The 21,395-nt window shown below is 38.9% G+C and overlaps 1 protein-coding gene and 1 long non-coding RNA gene across 13 annotated transcripts in view; one reads left to right on the forward strand and one right to left on the reverse strand.

Annotated features, from left to right (window-relative positions):
- Positions 1 to 21,395, reverse strand: part of LOC147572019 (uncharacterized) — a 270,675-nt gene that overhangs the window by 41,568 nt on the left and 207,712 nt on the right. The window lies entirely within an intron of this gene.
- The window catches only part of FABP12 (fatty acid binding protein 12), a 63,302-nt gene that overhangs the window by 37,556 nt on the left and 4,351 nt on the right, over positions 1 to 21,395 (forward strand). For 5 of the 12 annotated variants that reach the window (XM_086695930.1, XM_086695931.1, XM_086695928.1 and 2 more), the window contains 6 exons: positions 333 to 465; positions 10,031 to 10,195; positions 10,922 to 11,009; positions 12,875 to 13,047; positions 13,885 to 13,986; positions 15,578 to 16,603. In XM_086695930.1, coding sequence (XP_086552056.1) covers positions 10,937 to 11,009; positions 12,875 to 13,047; positions 13,885 to 13,986; positions 15,578 to 15,652 — 423 coding nt within the window. In that variant the 5' untranslated portion in view covers positions 333 to 465; positions 10,031 to 10,195; positions 10,922 to 10,936 and the 3' untranslated portion in view covers positions 15,653 to 16,603. Of the gene's footprint in view, positions 1 to 332; positions 466 to 8,244; positions 8,650 to 10,030; positions 10,200 to 10,921; positions 11,010 to 12,874; positions 13,048 to 13,884; positions 14,954 to 15,577; positions 16,604 to 16,980; positions 20,182 to 21,395 lie in introns of those variants that run through there. The other 7 variants (XM_086695935.1, XM_086695934.1, XR_015247006.1 and 4 more) reach the window with 6 other exon arrangements.

Raw genomic sequence — 21,395 nt, forward strand, 5'->3', positions numbered from 1 at the left:
GTGGGGAAATGTCTTCTTACTTCATCAGCAACAAAATTAGAGTTTTTCAAAAGTGAAGATTAAAAGAAATAAGACACACAAAAACATTAGAAATGGGTGCATTTGTGGAGTACAGTGTGTTGGCTCAAATGCAGGTTTCCAGGTTATTGCAACTTGGGCACAGTCAGCATGCCCAGAGAATTGCATATTAGTGATCCATGACTTACCTGCCACCCGTAGACTTGTGGGAGCATCTAGCCCCATCCAGAGCTCTTTTACGGCTCAGCGAGGAGGCATGGAATCCCATAAACTTCTCCCCACACCCCACTCACCAGGTTGGTTCTAACTTTCAGGTCATTACAGGCTTGTCTCAGCTGCTCTCAAATAATTTGGGTGCTGACGCACCTCTTTCCTGAAAAAATCCACGTGCCACGGTCCAATTCAGACAATGTTCCCTGAGGATGACATTTGCCACGATGCATCAAGGTGAGTGCCTTGTGTTTCCCTACAAAACAGCAAGAAGCTCTGGTTTCCTTATGGCAGACTGGGCCAGTCACATCTTCAAGGAGTAATTTCTCCTGACTTTTAGCCTTTAGCAATTCACTTTAATCCTTTTCCTCAAGACAAGAAGATCAATGTCAACATGTCTGGGGAACTGTCCATTTTCACCATTCTAACTGGATTTTGTTAATAATACCCCATCAAGAAACTGTCTTTATAGAATCGGTAGATTCTTGTTTCTGATACTTCAACGACACAAAAGTAAAAAGCCTGGCACAGAGGAAATTGTTTACCATCCTAGTTTTATTCCTAGGCCTCTAGTGTCTCCTACCTATCACCTCTGATCACAGATCCGGTTGAACTTTTTTTCTTTTTTTTTTAACATTAGGGTCTCTGGAAGTCCTGTCCTTTTTGTTGAGCTATTAGAAAAGCAAGTTCTCCACATGCCATTCTATCTCTAGATATTTCCAGGCATGGTTGAATGTGGCAAATGCATACAGCATTTGAGTTTATAGTGACAACAGGTACAAATCCCAGCACTAGTTACCATGGGAGGTGCATGGAAAGATGTCACAGGAGGCTTGTAGGAGGCAATACTTAAAATGCCAGGCAAGTTGACTTTCAGCAAGAGAGAAGTCTGTGGAAGGCGGCAGGGGCCCAGGCACAGAGTTAGGGATCAAAGGCAAGACTCCTGTCTGTTAAGGAAGAAAATGTCTCACAAACACAAGATAGGGTGCTTACTTTTTTTGAAGGTGTTACTATGTAAGGACTGAGCCCTAAAGAGGGACACAGAAGCTGAGCCATCTGAATTTTGTTGACAATTTAGCCTGGGGTCTTAAAAATAAGTTTTGCTTAATCAAAACTGGTGTATGGGGGCGCCTGGGTGGCGCAGTCGGTTAAGCGTCCGACTTCAGCCAGGTCACGATCTCGCGGTCCGTGAGTTCGAGCCCCGCGTCAGGCTCTGGGCTGATGGCTCAGAGCCTGGAGCCTGTTTCCGATTCTGTGTCTCCCTCTCTGTTCCTCCCCCGTTCATGCTCTGTCTCTCTCTGTCCCAAAAATAAATAAACGTTGAAAAAAAAAAACAAAACTGGTGTATGTCTCAAGCCTAGACAAGATTGACCTGATGCTAAATCTCAGGCTTGTTGTAAAGATCAAGCTTGTGGTAAAATTTTCAAATTTTATTGGACATTAAACAATTCACCTAAGGATCTCTTGAAAAAATGCAGGTTCTGATTCAGCAGATTTGGTGTGGGTTCTGATAATCTTCATTACTAACAAACTTTCAGGTGATTCAGGTGTGCTGATATGTGGCCAGTACTTTATTTTTGTTTTTTTTTTAATTTATTTTTACATTAAAATTTTTTTTGGAATAATTTTAGATTTACAGAGAAGTTGCAGATATAGTACAGAGAGTTCCTATATACCATTCATCCGACTCCCCCTAATATTAACATCTTATATTATGGTATACCTTTGTCAAAATCAAGAAATGAAAGTTGTTATGATACGGCCACTAAACCGTAGACTGCCCAGACTTCTCCAGTGCTTCCACTGATGTCTTTTTTTCTGTTCTAGGCTCCAAGTCGGCATTGAGCCATCCTGTCTCCTTAGTTTCCTCCAATCTGCAACGGTTTCAAACCTTTGTTTGTTTTTCCTTGTTATTCAAACCTTGTGATTTTGAAGAATGTCCCTCAATCTTGTCTTCACATGTCTCTTGCTTTCTCATGATTAGATTGGGTTATGGGTGTTTAGAAAGAAACCCACAGAGATGAAGTGTCTTCTCACTGGGTCATGTCAGGGGGCACATGACGTCAGTATGACTTAACTTGGTTAAGATATCAAGTATGATCTTAAAACTTGGTGTCCACCAAACTTCTGAAATCACTCTTTCTTCCGTTCCACAGTCTATTCTTTGGAAGTAAGCGTAAGTGCGGGCCATGGTTCTCAAACTCAAGCACACACGAGAATCACCTGTGAGGCTTGTTAAAACACAGGTTACTAGGCTCTTTTCCCAGAGTATCTGATTCAGCAAGCCTTGCGTGGAGGGAGCACAAGAATTTGCACTTCTAACCAGTTTCCAAATGACGGTGACATTGCTGGTTCAGGAATCATACTTTGAGAAACTGCTGGTCTAGTGCCTTTGCCCTTCCTTACCGAGCCTTAGAAGTAGAATCACCTGGGAGACATTCTAAAAATCCATATTGCTAGGTCTGGTTCTTGGCAATTCTGATTGAGAAATCTAGGGTGCCGACACGAGTTGGCAGTTTTACAAATGCAAGTCAAGCTTGGGAACCACTGGAGTTAATGCCACTTTATAAGAATGTGGTGAATGTGTAACTGTGGTGGCCTCAGGACAATGCTAAGGCAGCAGGTGGTGTTCAAACAGCTGTAACTGTGGGAAAAGAAGGGCAGGGGAGCCTGGGAACCCAGCAGGATCTGAATCACAGGCCCTCAGCCTGCCTGGCTTTGACCTTGCAGTCTTACTCATCCCTCTAGGAAATCTTTCTGTTATTTTGATTGGTCTGAAGCACGTGATTGCTCAGAAGCAGACAGCACTCAACCCTAAGACCAGCCTAAGTTAGCAATCTGCTGAAATTCTGAAACAGAATAAAGCATAACAGGGTGCTATTTACCAGCATCAAGTAATTTATTTTATCATCAAAATCTTAAATCCTTCAGTATTCACCTAAAAGAAATTGTGTGATTCTAAAGAATAATGGTAGGGGAAGAGGAGAGGATATCAAGCCAGAGGAACAAAGGAAGTGTTTTTCTTACATGAACTTCTGAAAAAAATTAATTTACATAATTTTATTATATAATTATACTATTATTTATCCATTATAATTCAGCCTTTTATTATATTATCATAATTATTACTGTTATTATTATGTATAAAAGTTACCTCTATCCTTGGTAAATATGATAACTTTTAAGTGACCAAGAAAAAGAATCCAGTGAAATAGAGACAATTCTTAATAAGTTGAAATGTTATTTTACATAATGAAATAAACTCCTTCTTTTAAACATAGAAAGGCCTAAGATTTTTTAAAATGAGTTTCTTCATTTAGTAGTTTTGTAGAGCTGCCATAACAAATGATCACAACTTGGTAGCTTAAAGTGACAGAAATTTATGATTTATTATTATTTATTAGTATCTTATAGTGTTGAAGGCCAGAGGTATGAAATGAAGGTGTTGGCAGCCTTCTGGAGGCTCTGAAGAAGAATCCATTCCACGCTTTTCTCTTAAGTGGCCGCTGGCTGAACTTGGTATTTATTCCTTGGCTTACGGCTGCCCTCCAGTTTCTGTCCTGGTCAGTCTGCTCATGGCCTTTTCTTCTGTCTCTGTGTTTCAAATCTCTCTCTCCTTCCCTGTGTGTCATTGGATTCAGGGCACACCCTAAATCCATTAGGGCACACCCTAAATCCAAAATGATCTCATTTTGAGATCCTTAATTCAATTACATCTGCAAAGACCCTATTTTCAAACAAGGCCATGTTCATAAGTGCCAGGGGTTAGAACTTGGACATATCTTTGCGGGGGGGACACCATTCAACCCACTATGCTTCCCAGTGGAAAATATTAAAGAAGTGCATGAAGAACATCGGTATGGAGCACATGCCACGAGATTGCTTGCTTGGGTGTCCGTGTGCCTCAGCCAGTCACGCAGTCCCAGCTTGCTGTTTGCTGTTCACCTCCAGGTGCTCGTGTGAACAGTGGAGGTAATGCAGAAACGTGCTGAGCCTCACAGATGGCCAAGTTGCCAGCCTTTCCCCATTGTCCTTGACTCGCACTCACGGAGCAGGTGGCCAAGAAGAGCTGTGCTCTTCCCAAGTGCATGACACCCTACAAAGTCCAACCAATATGAGAAGAGAAGCAACTCTTTAGATCACTGTTTTCTGTTTATCACTACACCTAAAGTTTTGTAGTGTATTTCCCCTATTTCCAATACATTTTCCTTTAAAAAGTCATTACAGATATTTTTCTTACTGCATGGTTTTAATCTAAGTGCATTAGACCTGCATGCAAACCCTGAAAGCTTAACATTACCAAGGCCACTAAAAGGGTGGGAGAGTCACGGCTGCTTGTGAAGAAAGCTTTGGAGTTTAATAGGACCATTAGGGGTGCCTGGGTGGCTCAGGCAGTTGAGCGTCCTACTTCAGTCAGGTCGTGATCTCACGGTTCCTGGGTTCAAGCCCCATATTGGGGCTTTGTGCTGACAGTGCACAGCCTGCTTCAGATTCTCTGTCTCCCTCTCTCTCTCCCTCCCCCATGCATTTTCTCTCTCTCTCTCTCTCTCAAATAAATAAACATTTTAACAAAAAGTGAAAACAGGACCATTAGACAACTGGAGGTTAGACTCAGGAAAAGGCAGACAGCAGGACAGCTCTTTTACCCTGTTTCTTTCCTAGTCAATTTAATGCTTGTGTCTTTCTGCCTTGCAACACTCGCAGCAACTTTTAAAATATTTCATCTATATTTGACTGATAACAATCTCTCTCTCATATCACTTTTATGAAATGCCAGAGCTTACTTAGCTTCTTAAATTACATTTTCTGTTGGACTTATCCATGACATAATTATAAAAAATGTCTCTTCTTGATGAGAAAGCTATGGACAAAAAATGTTATCCACCACTTTTGTGTCCCAAGCAAAGGAGGCCTAACGACAACAGTTGTTATGATTTTGAGTTTTATTTTTATTTATTTAAAAAAAATTTTTTTTAACGTTTATTTATTTTTGAGACAGAGAGAGACAGAGCATGAATGGGGAAGGGGCAGAGAGAGAGGGAGACACAGAATCAGAAGCAGGCTCCAGGCTCTGAGCCATCAGCCCAGAGCCCGACGCGGGGTTCGAACTCACAGACCGCGAGATCGTGACCTGAGCTGAAGTCGGACGCTTAACCGACTGAGCCACCCAGGCGCCCCATGATCTTGAGTTTTATTTATTTATTTATTTATTTTTAATTTTTTTTTCAACGTTTATTTATTTTTGGGACAGAGAGAGACAGAGCATGAATGGGGGAGGGGCAGAGAGAGAGGGAGACACAGAATCGGAAGCAGGCTCCAGGCTCTGAGCCATCAGCCCAGAGCCCGACGCGGGGCTTGAACTCACGGACCGCGAGATCGTGACCTGAGCTGAAGTCGGATGCTTAACCGACTGAGCCACCCAGGCGCCCCATGATCTTGAGTTTTAAATAATCAAACTTGAGACTCTAAAGTGGGGGCTGGCAAACATTGTTCTGTAAAGGGCCAGAGAATAAACATTTTAGGCTTTGTGGGCCATGTGGTATCTGTCTCAACTACTCAGCTCTGCTACTGCAGCACGAAAACAGCCTTAGATAATATTCAAAGGAGTAAGTGTGATTGTGTTCCAATAACACTTTATCTACAGGTAGTGGCTGGAATTAGTACACAGATCAGGGTTTGCTGACCTCTGGTCTAAAATATCAACTAGTTCTCTATGTTTCTACTATACAGATATATATCCATATGGAAATACTGGGGAATTTAGCACAATTTCAGATTCTCTCTCATAATGTTGGAAACATTTTGGAAGTCTCTTTCATTCCCCGTTATATACCAGAGCCTAGCATGGGGGTCTTGTGTTTACTTTATTTATCAAATGTTTATTCAATGAATAGCAAATGAGTAAGGCCTGGGTTTTCCTAGCATGTCAATCTCTGCATAGTGCCCACTAGGACTTGTCCAGCTCTATTACACTTCAAATTGTTTAGCTGAAGTAATGAAAGTTCAATATGTCAAAACACTGGAGACCCTTGTATGGTGAGGCTCTCCTCTTTTTCTGTAGGAAAGTTACAAGATCTTTACTTCTGTTATGGATCAATATAGCCACATTACCTTTCTATAGAAAGAGAACAGAGATCTATATCTATCATCTATCAACTCTCTCTCTCTCTCTCTCCCTATCTCTCTCTCTCTTCTATTTCTATCAGTTGGTTCATTGATAGCAATGGCAATGATGAGACTCTGAAGCAACAAGGGGCAGGTGACAGCACTTTATTGCCAGAAGCCAGGGGGTTTCTATTATCATAGCAATAGGCAAAATTGAAGGGCAGCCAAGGGGGCTTGACCTGGAGGGAGATGTGGAGATGATTAATGGAACCTTGTGTCTCTAAAGGCAAAATAGATGAATAGCCAATTAGGGTGCTGCTTAATACATCAACAAAAAGAAGGCATATGAATAACAGATGGAGGGTGGTTGCCTCAATAGAAAGTCTTTATCTTTTTGCCCAGATCCTCGAATTTAGCAAGTTTGTAGACCCTGAAACCAATAGCTAAAGAGGTGGCCAAGTCCACAGGAGGAAGACTTTGAAATGCTACGGCAAAAACATACAGTGTTAGTTTCCCCCATTTTCCTCAAAGGAGACCTAAGATATTTACTTGAGAAAATACACTGTGGAAAGAGGACTATCCAAATATTCTGAGGGTATTCTGTCTGAATTAACATTGATTTATAGGGTTTCGAAACATCATGGTACAGTGGAGGCATTGAGGGGCCAGGATCTGAAATAAACAGAATCCTGCCTAAATCTGGCTCTCAAAGGCTCAGGAGGTTTGTAGACCCATCCAGGGGTCAAGTCCCTGGTCCCCAAATATATGATTGGAATTGACACATTTGGCTGTTGAAGGAAACCCACCTTGAATTCATTCAAACCAAATGAGACCTATCATAGTGGAGAAGGTGAAGTGGAAGCTTCTGAAACTGTACCTCTACAGTCCCATTCCCTCTATCTCCCATTCCCTTGCCAGTCCTGGATAAGATGGTGAATCAAACACCACTGTATTTGGTGGTGACGATGGGGGGTGTGTGGCAGAAATTAATGCTACTCTAAATGATCTTAAGAATGAAGCGGGAGGTGGTCCATATCATAGCTCCATTTAATTCACCAGTCTGACCTTTGCAGAAACCAAATGAATCTCGGAGAATGACTGCAGGCTACTGCAAACTCAAATAATAACCCCAATTATGGCTACTATGCTAGATGTGTTATCTTCGCTGGTGCAGATTAATATGGCCTCGGGTATACTGTATGACATTCTTTTCGATCCCAATCAGGAAAGATCAGAGAAAGGAACAGAAACTGTTTGTATTTACATGGAACAATATACATTTACAGGTTTGTTTGGGGCCTACGTTAACTTCTGTTGTTATAATATGATCAGATGAGATCTGAGCCGTCTGGACGTCCTACACATCCTGTTGATAAGGTGAATGAGCAAGAACGGCTAGCACTCGGAGACATTGGTAAGACATATGTGTTACAGTGTATAGGAGTTTAATTTGATGGCAACTGAGTGAACTTCCACCGTTGTAAAGTGTTTAGGGATCCAGCTGGGTCAGGCCAAGTGAGGATAACTCTTCCAAAAGACAAATTGCTGCATCTTGCCTTTGTACCAGAAAGAAGGAAACAAAATTCCTTTGGCTTCTGGTGCAACATATTCCACATCTAGGAATGTGCTCCAGCTCATATATTGAGTGACAGGAATAGCTCCCTGCTTTGAATGAGAACTGGAGCAGAAAGTCAGAATTGCAGTACAAGCAGCCCTGCTCCTTGGATCGTATGATCTGGCAAACCCTAGGCCAGCAGAGGATTAGTGATGAGAAAGTATGCAGTGTGGCATCACAAAACAGACCTCTGGGGTTTTGGAGCAAGACCATGCCGTCTGCAACAGAAACTTATATGCTTTATTTTTTTTTCTTTTGGCGGGGGGGGGGGGGGGCGCAAAAGCCGGGGGAGGGGCAGAGTGAGAGAGAGAATCTCAAGCAGGCTCTACACTTAGTGCGGAGCCCCACGTGGACTTGATCTCATGACTGTGAGATCATGACCTGATCTGAAATCAAGAGTCCGATGCTTAACCAACTGAGCCACCCAGGCGCTCTGAAACTTACCAGCTTTTTGAAAAGAGTCCCTGTGTGTCATGTGTGTCACCTGTGTTCCGGTGTGTCACCGGAGCCTAGCAGAGGCAGAATTCTTGATTGTAAGAAACCAAGTAACCATGTGTCTGGAACTGTCCATTATGAGCTAGGTTCTGTCAGACCCACAGAGTCATAGACTCAGGCAGGCCCAGCAACATTCCAAAACAAGATTGAAATTGTGGGATCAAGGCTAAGCAAGACCAGAAGATATGAGTTAACTGCATGAGCAGGTGACTCAGATCCTCATATCACCCACCACGGGTGTACCAGCACCCGTCCCTCAGATCATTCCTACACTATGTGGGGGCTCATCTAACCAGCTTATGGAATAGGAAGAGCTTGAACATGTTTTATGGGCAGGTCGGCTTACTGTGTGGATGGAAACCAAAACGGGCAGTGGTTTAATTACACTCAGAGTGGGAGGGGACTTGAAAATAGTGGTGAGGAAAAATGGTCCCAATGGACAAAGCTCAGAGTGGTGTGCCTGTTACTCATTCTGTGTGGATGGAGCAGTGGCCTGAGGTGAGAATGAAGACATACTCATGAGTAGAGGGGATAGTTTAATGGGTTGGTTGCAGGTCTGGAAGGACAAGGACTGAAAAATTGAAGCATCAAGGAATGTGGATGTATTTAAGGAAACGGGCATAAGGTGTAAAGGTTTTTGACTCGCATATTAATGGACACCAGAAAGCATCTCTCACAGAATAGGCAGAGAACAACCAAGTAGACACATGACCAGGCTAATGCGTCTTAGCTGTCTTGGAATTGGCATGATGAGCACATGAACAGAGAACCACAGGGGCAGAGACAGAGGCCATGCATGGACTCTATTTACTGACACTTTTCTGAAAGTCTAACCTGCCAGCAATAGAGACCTATACTGAGCTCCCAATATGAGCTCCCAATCATCAAGGAGACGATTTCCAATAGGTGATTTTCCTTGTGTTAGAGGATCAGTGTGCATCAGACTCATGAAACAACACATTTGACATTTTCTTTAAAAAAATCCTAGGAATTTTAATAACTTCAGTGCTTAATTTTAGTATCTTTAATACCTTCAATGGTAAGTCATTTCCTGGCCTTGGTCTCACGCTATTCAACTGAGTGGGGATAAATATAAATTGTACACATTAATGTAAAAAAAATTATAATAGTAAGCTTCCTAACACAGGGAAGGAAAACAAACTATGGTATCTTTTTCAACCATCGTTGGGACATTAAATCAATGGTGTATGCAAAATTGCTTAGCTTATATTAGGTATATAATACTGGGTGCTCCATAAATGTTAGTTGAGTAATTATCAGTAAGACCATTGACCTGGGTAAGTGCTTTAACAGATATTTATAGATATTGGATATTTAATATTTTAATTGGAATTGTTATAAAATGCTATTCTCCTTTTCTGTCTTAAAAAATTTTATAATTTCACTTTTTCTTACTAATTCTGTGTTAGGATATGGACATCAGGCATTGCCTAGAATTAATAATGGTGTTCTCAGGGCTGATGGCATGTGTAAGGCTGTGCTTGTCTTTTAACCTTTGGAGTCTCCTCTTCTCTAGTTGGTGTATTTGCTATTATATCCCTTATCCTCTGTTCCGATTCCTTACAGATATCAGAGGACATCAGAGTGTTTCAGTCAAGACTGAAAGGAGTAAAACCTAGCCTAAATTAAGGGGGATTTACTAAGAAGATATTTGTGTTCTCATGGCAATGATGACTCTCTAAGCTCATGGAAAATTGAACTGGCATCTGGAAAAGCATCAGTAACAAGGCTGTGTGTGTGTGTGTGTGTGTGTGTGTGAACACAATCTCTTTCTTTCCTTTTTTTCTATGTTCCATTCTCTTGCTCAATATGTTCATGGCTTAAAATGATTGTTCTAGCCCTCACTAAATTTAACTTTTTAGTTCAAATGTCAAATACCATCTATGAAGTCTTTCTGGTTTTTAGTTCAAAATATCAAGGGATGAGAATGTGATAAGATCTCTAAACAGCTGATAAATGGGCTTATTCTATTTTTTAAATATAATTTATTGACAAATTGGTTACCATACAGCACCCAGTGCTCATCCCAACAAGTGAAACGGGCTTATTCTAGATCACCCTTTGTCAGAGAAAGAGAGACAAAGACCTGTGGTAGAGGGATTCTATGGCGTAAACATAGCTGCCTAGTTCCACCCCTTACGCACTGGTTTATGTGTGTTTGGGGCAGTTCCTAGGGAAGGAACTAGAATTTGTAAACCTATTTTTAATCCTAAATTAGAGATGGAAAATTATATCTGGTCCTGCCAAAAATTGTTTTCATTTTCATCTTGACCAGTTTACATTTGAGAGAGCTTTCCTGCTTTGTATTGTATTCAGGAAAGATAACAGGGACTAGAGTTCCTAATATTTTCCCCTGACTTTTCTGTGCTACCCACCAAAATTGTATGAAAAACAAGTTCTAACACTATTTCAGGGAAAAACAACATACTCATCCTAATGATGTTATTTTTCCTTAAGATCAACTTAGACAGAATGGTTGATCAGCTCCAAGGAACATGGAAATCCATTTCTTGTGAAAATTTTGAAGAATATATGAAAGAGCTGGGTGAGCCATTTTTACTTTTATATTGTAGCCAGGAAAAATGGGAGACTTGATAACACAGACACTCGCTTTGTATGATATCAGATTAATCTTGGGCCCCTCCCTCCAATAGAAATATAAAAGCAATCACATAGAAACAATCGGCATTGGTTCAGAACCTAGATGCAGTTCTATGCAACATTAGTTTAAAATCGGCAGAATCCTGTCCTCACATAATTTACCATGGATTTACACAGATAAAACATACACGTGCCATATGCTCAATGGAAAATTATTTGCATAAATAATTTAAAGCAAACGGTCATAATTATTTTTAAAAATGATCATTTCGCAAGCATTTGCTCCAAATCTTTAGAGGATCTTCAGAATAGATCTTGTTTTCTAGTTTCAGGTGGCTGCTGGCCCTCCTTAGTGTCCGGCCACCATTGTCACATTGTCTTCTTCTCTTCTAGAGTCTAACATCTCTTTTCCTTTTCTTATAAGGAAAGTTTCTTACGATGAAATTGTGATTATCTTTAGGCTCCACATGGATGGTCCAAGATAAACTCCCGATTTTGAGATCCTTGAGTTAACCATATCCACAAAGTCCCCTTTAGCACATAAAGTGATGCACAGGTTCCAGGGATTTGGGTGTGAATATCTTCGGGAATAATTATCTAATGTATCACGACTTGTTGTGTTTCACATTGTGGGTTCATGAGGCATATTACGGTGTTTCTATAAAGTATTATGTATTAAGTAACAATAACAAAAATTTATCCCTATGTGGACTGACACAGAAAATCTCCAAGATATAGAGATAGGGGAAAAAGTAAGTGGAATAATAATTTATATTTTATTTTAATTTATATTATTTTTATTTTATTTATTTTGTTTTATTTATATTTATTTATATTTATATATTTTATATAATTTATATAAAAATATATATTTATATAATATATAATATATAATTTATATAATATATTTATATATAATAATTTTATATATTATTTATATATAAATTATATTAATTATATAAATATAATTAATAATATATTTATATAAATATTTATTTATTTTATTTATATTTATTTAATTTATATTTTAAAAAATCCTATATATAGTGGCGGTGGTTGTATAACATTTACTTAATGCCACTTAACTGTACACTTTAAAATGGTGAAAATGGTGGGGGCGCCTAGGTGGCGCAGTCGGTTAAGCGTCCGACTTCAACCAGGTCACGATCTCACGGTCCGTGAGTTCGAGCCCCGCGTCGGGCTCTGGGCTGATGGCTCAGAGCCTGGAGCCTGTTTCCGATTCTGTGTCTCCCTCTCTCTCTGCCCCTCGCCCGTTCATGCTCTGTCTCTCTCTGTCCCAAAAATAAATAAACGTTGAAAAAAAATTAAAAAAAAAATAAAATGGTGAAAATGGTAAATTTTATATGTATTTTAGCATAATACAAAATATGTAATGGAAGAAAACAGACTCTATATATGTGTACATATAAGAATGTAAGTGAAGAGATAAAGATGTTGAATAATTCATGCCAAAGGATTTTGTCTGTATAAATGAGTACATTTTAAAATAGGGAGATGGTTCATAGCTTTAATCAAATTTTCGAAGAGGTTCTTCATGAACCAACAAGACCAGTAACCACAGGACTAAAGAAAAATGACGACCACCAGCCAAAACTAGAGACTAATTTCATTCTGCGAAATATAATCTATTTTAACTTATAAAGGTGCTACTTACTTCAGATACTTGAATTCATGCAGCATTTAATCTGTTTAACTCACAAACCTAGTTAGTAAAGAATTATACAGCTAACATGAGTTTCCAAAGCCAGTAACGGATTTAACCATAATGTCCTTTTATCTGATTCCTAGGAATAGGAAGAGCCAGAAGGAAACTTGGCTGTCTGGCAAAACCCACGGTGACCATCAGTACACAGGAAGGTCTGATCACTATAAAAACCAGAAGCATCTTTAAAAATAATGAGATCTCCTTTAAACTGGGAGAAGAGTTTGAGGAAAATACACCAGGTGGCCATAAAACCAAGGTGAGGCCTTCAACACTCTTTTAGATAAATTTCATAAGAATGCTAATTCAAAATCATTCTAAGTAAATCATGAATTATAGCAAACACATCTAAAGTCTGTATTAGATCAACTTGGGCTAAAATCTAGGTCTCAGGATCTTAAATTTTAATATGCATACAAATCTCCTGTGATGCTTATGAAAAATGCCTCCTTGTAGGTCCCATCCTCACAGGCTCTGATATCTGGTGTAGGCACCTGAAAACTGTATTTCTAACAACAATTCTGATGCAGATGCTTAGCTGACCTATTTTGAGAATTATTTCCTTAGATTCTTCTCTCAGAAACAAAGTTCTGCCTTTCTACTTTGTAGCAGTTTCCTACCAAGCATAAAGTCACAATGAATAAAATGTGTATTAGCCAGTATAGGTGAGGTTATGCCACAGTGACAGATTAACCACAGGCCCTCATGACTTAACACAATGGGAATTGCTTTCTAATTTATAGTACATATTCACCATTGTTGTGGGGTTGAAGAATCTTCTGTGTGTGTGGTGGTGAGGGGATAGGAAACAGGGTATCTACCCCTCTTATTTCTCAGGGAGAAGAAAGTTTTAATTATTATTCAAGACAATATTATATTTTTACTCTTATAAAACCTCCTCCCTCCCCCCCCACCCCGAGAAGAATCAGCCAACAAATTTAGTGTTGGCAAAGTCTTAAAATATAAATGAAACTATAAACACCACTCTAAAACTACCTGAGAGCATCACAAAAGCTGAAAAGAATTTGGTACTTCATAGAATTTTAGTGTTCACATGTGACGATCTGAGCTGAATTTGGTTTTGTCTGTTTTCCAGAGTGTGGTAAACTTAGATAATGACTCTCTGATTCAAGTTCAGGACTGGAATGGCAAAGAGACCACCATAAAGAGAAAGGTGGTGGATGGGAAAATGGTGGTGGTGAGTGAGCTGTTTGTCATTATTTTTTTCACCATCTGTAACACCTCTATATAAAATCACCCAGATGTCTTGTTCTAAAATGATGGAAGTAAATGTGATTTTTCTTTTTCTCTTGCTTTGTAAGAATGCGGGAAAACATTGGCAGATAAATGTATGATCATAAATCGTATAAAATGTGCATGGATTGAGGAACTAAAAAAACTAAAGAACATAAAAAAATGTGTTGCCTACTTCTTTGACTTGTCATAAACCAAAGCAAGCATGCATTTGTGCAATAAAGATTTCAGCAGGGATTTTGAGTTGTTGTTCATCCTTCACTCCATACCAGGATTAATTTCTCACTGTTTTCCAGTTCAACACCAAACACGTGGAAAGGAAATTTAAACTAATGCAAAGCTTAAGTGGTATCGACTTGGTGTATGGATGAGTTGACACAATTAAAAACTAACATTTCTGTGGTTGTTGTGTCTGCATGTTTTCATATATTATTTACCCACTTCTCACAATAATCCTGTGAGGTAAGACTTGTTAGTCCATGTACCAGGTGAGAAAACTGAGATTCAGTCACTGACTTAACCTAAGGATATTCAGCTAGAAAAACATGGTGGTGCTGGGGTTAAAACCCAGGTTGGCTTCATTCCCAAGTATACTTTTTTAAGTCCACCCTTCTCTCTCTGAGGATGGCTTCTCAGTTCATCTTTCTCCCTACACAGTGGAGGGATATATGCCAATGATTCTTCTTCCCAAACTGCCAATTCCACAAAAATGAATAAAAAAGCCATTTTGGACATAATATCAAATAGTTCTAAGGGAATATGTAAGAATTGTGTGGAGGTAAAAAACAAACAAACAAACAAACAAACAAACCTATCTTCATTTCTTCACATAAGGATATTTTTTCTTTCCAAAATGAAGAGTACATTTTCCTTACAAAGTAGTAAGTAGAGGACTAAGGATACTTGATTTTATTGCTCCTTATAATGGCATAATCACCAAACAGATGGGTTTTTAGTTCATTAGGAAGAATGTTAGATTCAGAATCTAAAATGTACATTTCCATCTCTGCCATTCAGTACTTACATGACTTTGGATGAGTCATTTATCTTTTCCAAATTCAGTTCACTTGTCTTAAAAAAATGTAGAAATGTCTTCATGGTTTTTTTGAGAGAATTAAATGCCATTATATATACATTAGTGCTTTAAAAACCATAAAATACTACATCAATGTAACAATGTCATTATTTGAAAATGTAGGATTATGTGAAATAGCAAAAATGCTTCAATGTAGGCATTTAAAATGTTTGAATAAAGACTGAAGTTTCTATAGTATATGTATTGTTTATATATATACACATACATTACATATTTACAATATATATGTATATACTGCACATACCCTATTTAATATATGATTTGTCATCCCCCCCCACACACATACACACACACACGTGGCAAAATCAGCTAACAGTTGGTATCTATTGTTCTCTATGTAGATCTCTTTTCAAAACTCCTATGGATAGTACTTAGTTTGCATGGTTCTAAAAGTCAGTTTCACCAACAATACTGATGTATCTCATCCTTTGTCTTCTAGGAAAGTGCCGTGAACAATGTTATCTGCACTCGGACATACGAGAGAGTACAAACAAACTCAGCCTCCAACTCTTAAGCACTCCTAAATTGTGATACAGACTGCTGAGGCTGTTTAAATAAAACTCCAAAGTAAAATGTTATGACTGCTAATACGAGAGAGCCTACGCACAAACGTTGGCAATTTTGGTTTCCCAGCTTTGTATACCTGTATTCTATGGTACTTTGGTATTGGCAGCTATAGGAAACCAGAGTGATATTCAGGGCTGCTATAATATAATCAAAGTCACTTTATATTGATTTTTTTTTCTCATTTGACATACTATGTTAACCCTTTATATTCAACATGACCTACCCTAATAGGGAAAATAATATTAATTTCCTAAAAAAAACCCTTTTTATAGGGGCTGGAGATACATCAGAAAACAAAACACAAAAATCTATGCCCTGTTAGAGTTTACAATCAAGTTGCATTGGAGGCTGTTTGGGATGATTCAGATTTCAGATTTAACTTATTATAGTATATAATGATTTGTATTTAGAAAGAATTTTGTCCTAAATGCTCAGGATTTTTTCTTTCATAATTGCGTGTTTGTTGGTTGATCAGTACAGACATTTCAATTTGTACACAATTCTTAACATATGTACCGATAATCTAAAAAATCATGTAGTTGTGATTCTTTTCTAAAAGTTATTCTATGATGTCCAGCTTAAAATTTGGAGGCAAATTTTCTTTGACAGTATATCAGGTACCCATATCTTCAAGGCTGACGTGCTGTTACATTGTTAAATGCCATCAATTAACAATTTAATAGTATATACACTACATACTCATATTTTCAATCTTGCACAGCACATTAACAAAGTTACTAGGAAAACTGGATTACCACAACCAAGATGTTACAGAGTATACAAAATTCTCACAGGGAGAACCAAGATCAAAGAGTGGTCTTTTTTAGGAAACAATTCTACCAAAAACAACATCGGAATAGAGTACTTTAAAATGTTCAATACATGTCATTTGCCAAGAGTGGAAGTTTGACTTCTTCTTTGCCAATTTTTATGCCTTTTATTTCTCTTTATTTTCTGATTTCTGAGGCTAGGACTTCTAGTACTATGTTGAACAACTGTGGTGAGAGTGGGCATCTCTGTTGTGTTCCTGACCTTAGAGGGAAAGCTCTTAGTTTTTCCTCATTGAGGATGGTATTAGCTGTGGGCCTTTCACATATGGCCTTTATGTTGTTGACGTATGTTCCTTCTATTCCCTACTTTCTTGAGGGTTTTTGCCAAGAAATGATGCTGTATTTTGTCAAATGCTTTTTCTGCATCTATTGAGAGGACCATATGGTTCTTATCCTTTCTTTTATTAATGTCGTGTATCACATTCATTGGTTTCATTCTTGGCAGATGACAGGATACTGTATGTGTAAAACCTGAAAGACTCCACCAAAAAACTGCTGGAACTGACAGGTGAATTCAGCAAAGTTGCAGGATATAAAAGCAATGTACAGAAATCGGTTGCATATCACGATAATGGAGCAACAGAAAGAGAAACCAAGGAATTGATCTCATTTACAATTGCACCCAAACCCCTAAGATACCTAGTAATAAACCTAACCAAAGAGGTAAAGGATCTGTATGCTGAAAAATATAGAAACTTATGAAAGAAATTGAAGAAGACACAAAGAAATGGAAAAACATTCCATGCTTATGGATTAGAAGAACAAATATTGCTAAAGCTATCTGCACATTCAATGCAACACCTATCAAAATAACACCAGCATTCTTCACAGAGCTAGAACAAACAATTTTAAAATTTGTATGGAAGAAGAAAAGACCCCAAATATCCAAGGTAATGTTGAAAAAGAAAACCAAAGCTTGAGGAATCACAATTCCAGACTTCAAGCTGTATTACAAAACTATAATCATCAAGACAGTATGGTGCTGGTACAAAATCAGATACATTGATCAATGGAACAGAATAGAGAACCCAGAAATGGAGCCACAAATGTAGGGCCAACTAATTTTTGACAAAGCAGAAAAGAGTATCTAATGGAAGAAAAGACAGTCTTTTCAGCAAACGGTGATGGGAGAACCGGACAGCTACATGCAGAAGATTGAAACTGGACCACTTTCTTAACCATACACAAAAATAAATTCAAAATGGATGAAAGACATAAATGTGAGACAAAAAACCCATCAAAATCCTAGAGGAGAAAATAGGCAACAACCTCTTTGATCAAGGCCAAGCAACTTATTAGACATGCCTCCAGAGGCAAAGGAAATAAAAGCAAAATGAACTATTGAGACCTCATCAAGATAAAAAGCTTCTGCACTGCAGAGGAAACAGTCAACAAAACTAAAAAGCAGTTTGACGGAATGAGAGAAGATACTTGCAAATGACATACTGGATAAAGTGTTAGTATCCAAAATGTATAAAAAGTTATCAAACTCAACACCCCCCAAAACCAAATAATCCAGTAAAGGAATGGGGAGAAGCCATGAATAGACACTTCTCCAAAGAAGACATCCAGATGGCGAACAGACACATGAAAAGGTGTCCAACATCACTCATCATCAGAGAAAGACAAATCCAAACCATAGTGAGATACCACCTCATACCTGTCAGGATGGTTAAAATTAACAACTCAGGAAACAACAGATGTTGGGGAGGATATGGAGAAAGGGGAACTCTTTTACACTGTTGGTGGGAATGCAAACTGGTGCAGTTGCTCTGGAAAACAGAGTGGAGGTTCCTCAAAAAATTAAAAATAGAACTACCTATGACCCAGCAATTGCACTACTATGTATTTATTTAAAGGATATAAAAATGTTGATTTAAAGGGGCACATGTCCCCCAATGCTTATAGCAGCACTATCAACAATAGCCAAACTATGGAAAAAGCCCAAATGTCCATCAGTTGATGAGTGGATAAAGAAGATGTGATATGTATATATACACACAATGGAATATTACTTGATCAAAAAAGAATGAAATTTTGCCATGTGCAACAACATGGATGGAACTAGAATGTATTATCCTAAGCAAAATAAGTCAGTCAGAGAAAGACAAATATCATATAATTTCACTCACATGTGGAACTTCAGAAACACAACAGATAAACATAGGGGGAGGGAAAGAAAAATAAGATAAAAACAGAGAGGGAGGCAAAACATAAGAGACTTTTAAATACAGAGGACAAACTGAGGGTTGCTGGAGGGGAGGTGGGTGGGGGTTAAATGGGTGGTTAAAGGGCTAAATAGGTGATGGGCATTAAGGAAGGCTCTTGTTGGGATGAGCACTGGGTGTTGTATGTAAGTGATGAATCACTGCGTTCTACTCCTGAAACTAATACTACACTGTATATTAACTTACTTGAATTTAAGTAAATAAATTAAAAAAAATGTTCAAGACATGTTAAATGAACAACTGACTCCAAATTGCCATTAAGTATGCTTGGTGTTATAGGATATACGAATTACCCCATCTACAGAATGTTAGGTTGACACCCAAGATATTCAAAGCCTCCCATATTCAATTTCCTACCAGTTTCTGGTTGTACCGAAAAATAAACAACCTGCAAATGATTTCACCTCTTTCAAAAAAGCATTTACACTTAAAAAATGGGATGAGGTGGGATTACCTCTTCCTTAAAAATGTTTCTGGAGCTACTAAAAAACTTGCATTTACAAAACAGTTGATAACAATATTCCTCTGGATTGCACAAAAAAGGAGACAGGGACCACTGATAAGACATGGGATATGACACTAATCAGTCTTGGTCCTTTCTCTCCTGCTTCATCAGAGGCTGGACTCCTCATTTTTAGTTTCTCCATTTTCTGCAGGTACGTCTTCTTTAGTTTCTTGGTTAGCCACTTCAGCCTGTTTCCTTTGCTCTCCCTTTCCCTTATGTTTGCACTTTTCTCCCTGAAGATTATCCTTTCCTGGTGCCTTTCTTGGCTTCATTTCCACTTTTGCAGGAGTAGGTTCAGCCAACAACCTCACCCACCTCCTCTTGGGCTCCTCCTTCGCCACCTCTCAGGCATCATGTTGGCAGGGCAGGTGCATGCAGGGTTCCTGCCACCCACAGTGCCCCGAAGCTGGGCTGACTCCTAAATGTCCAGAATTTGTGATTTAATGTCTAGATTATTACACCACCCACTTATATGAACAGAACTTTGTAAAGAGGGGTGCCTGGGGGGCTCTGTTGGTTAAGTGTCCAACTCTTGGTTTCAGCACAGGTTATGATCTCATGGTTTCTGAGTTTGAGCCCCGTGTTGGGGTCTGTTCTATCAGCATGGAGCCTGCTTGGGATTCTCTCTCCCTCTCTTTCTGTCCCTCCTCCACTCATGCCGTCCCTGCCTCTCTCAAATCAATAAACTTGAAAAAAAAAAAGAACTCTATAAAGAAAAATTTTGTTATAAACTTCTATGCTAATGTCACTGAGCATTTTCTAACACAACCATTTATTTTGTCAGCCTTTCAGGGTTTTTCAGTTTCATGCAGACCAGAGCAATTGTCTAAAATTAGCAGTGTTCAGCAATTTCAAATCAGTTGCACGAGGACTATTGGAAGTACTGGAGTATTTTCCCATCTTACAAGAATTGGTATGTAAGGAACTATTTTCTATCTTGGTTATTTAAAAAAAATTTTTTTTAATTTTTTTTTGAGAGAAAGAGAGGCAGAGTACAAGCAGGGGAGGGGTGGAGAGAGAGGGAGACACAGAATCGGAAGCAGGCTCCACACTCTGAGCTGTCAGCACAGAACCTGGCACTGGGCTTGAACTCAGGCTCTGCGAGATCATGACCTGAGCTGAAGTCAGAGGCTTAACTGACTGAGCCACCGAGGCGCCCCTCTATCTTGGTTACTAATAAAAATTTATACTTAGATCAAACTTATAATTAACAAAATTTCATTGGATTATAGTTAGTTTGCAGTTCCTTTCTTTTTCTTTTTACCTTTCAGCCCCCTTCATCCACTGTGAGAAATGGGTGAAGAAGGTCAAAAGATGAAAAATTCAGTTTTTAATAAACTAGTTGGGACATAGTGTGTCTCACAAGTTATACCTCAGCCATATATGAAAGAATCATACACAGGCTTGGAAGTAGAGCAGCACCTGACAATCTAATATATTAGCAAACTATTTTTACCGGGAACACTATTAGTGCCACCATCACACTAAAAGCCAACATGAAGAAGAATATTCAGTTTTTTTTAAACTTTTTAAAAATGTTTTTATTTATTTTTGAGAGAGAGAGAGAGAGAGAGAGAGAGAGAGTGAGAGCAGGGGAGGGACAGAGAGAGAGAGGGAGGCACAGAATCCGAAGCAGGCTCCAGGCTCCGAGACATCAGCACAGAGCTCGATGCGGGGCTGGAAATCATGAACCATGAGATCATGGCCTGAGCCGAAGTTGGAAGCTTAACCAACTGAGCCACCCAGGTGCCCCAAGAATATTCAGTTTTATTAGCACCAAACCTCATGTAGTTAGGCCAGGGAGGGATTTTAGAAACTGTGGACCGATCACTGTGTAGATGGGGAAACAGACACTTCCACATTATCCTGATGGTTTCAGGAAGAACTGGAACCAGAAGCCATGTTTCCTGAATGTTCACCTCACAACTATAACAAAAGAAGAAAGAGGTTCTCAGTGTACAATTATGAATCAAGTATAGCACTACATCAAACAAATGAATAAACAAGTTTCCCTTTATCTTAAAATGGTGGCAGGATGCCATAGTTTGGTCCAGGGAATGACACAGAGTTTGTGACCTGTCATGGCTTAATTTGCCTGGATTGATACACAGGGGATCTTGGAGCCCT

The sequence above is a fragment of the Puma concolor genome, chromosome F2 (assembly GCF_028749965.1).
Source record: "Puma concolor isolate L17-30 chromosome F2, mPumCon1.1.hap2, whole genome shotgun sequence".
In the NCBI taxonomy this organism is placed as follows: Eukaryota; Metazoa; Chordata; class Mammalia; order Carnivora; family Felidae; genus Puma; species Puma concolor.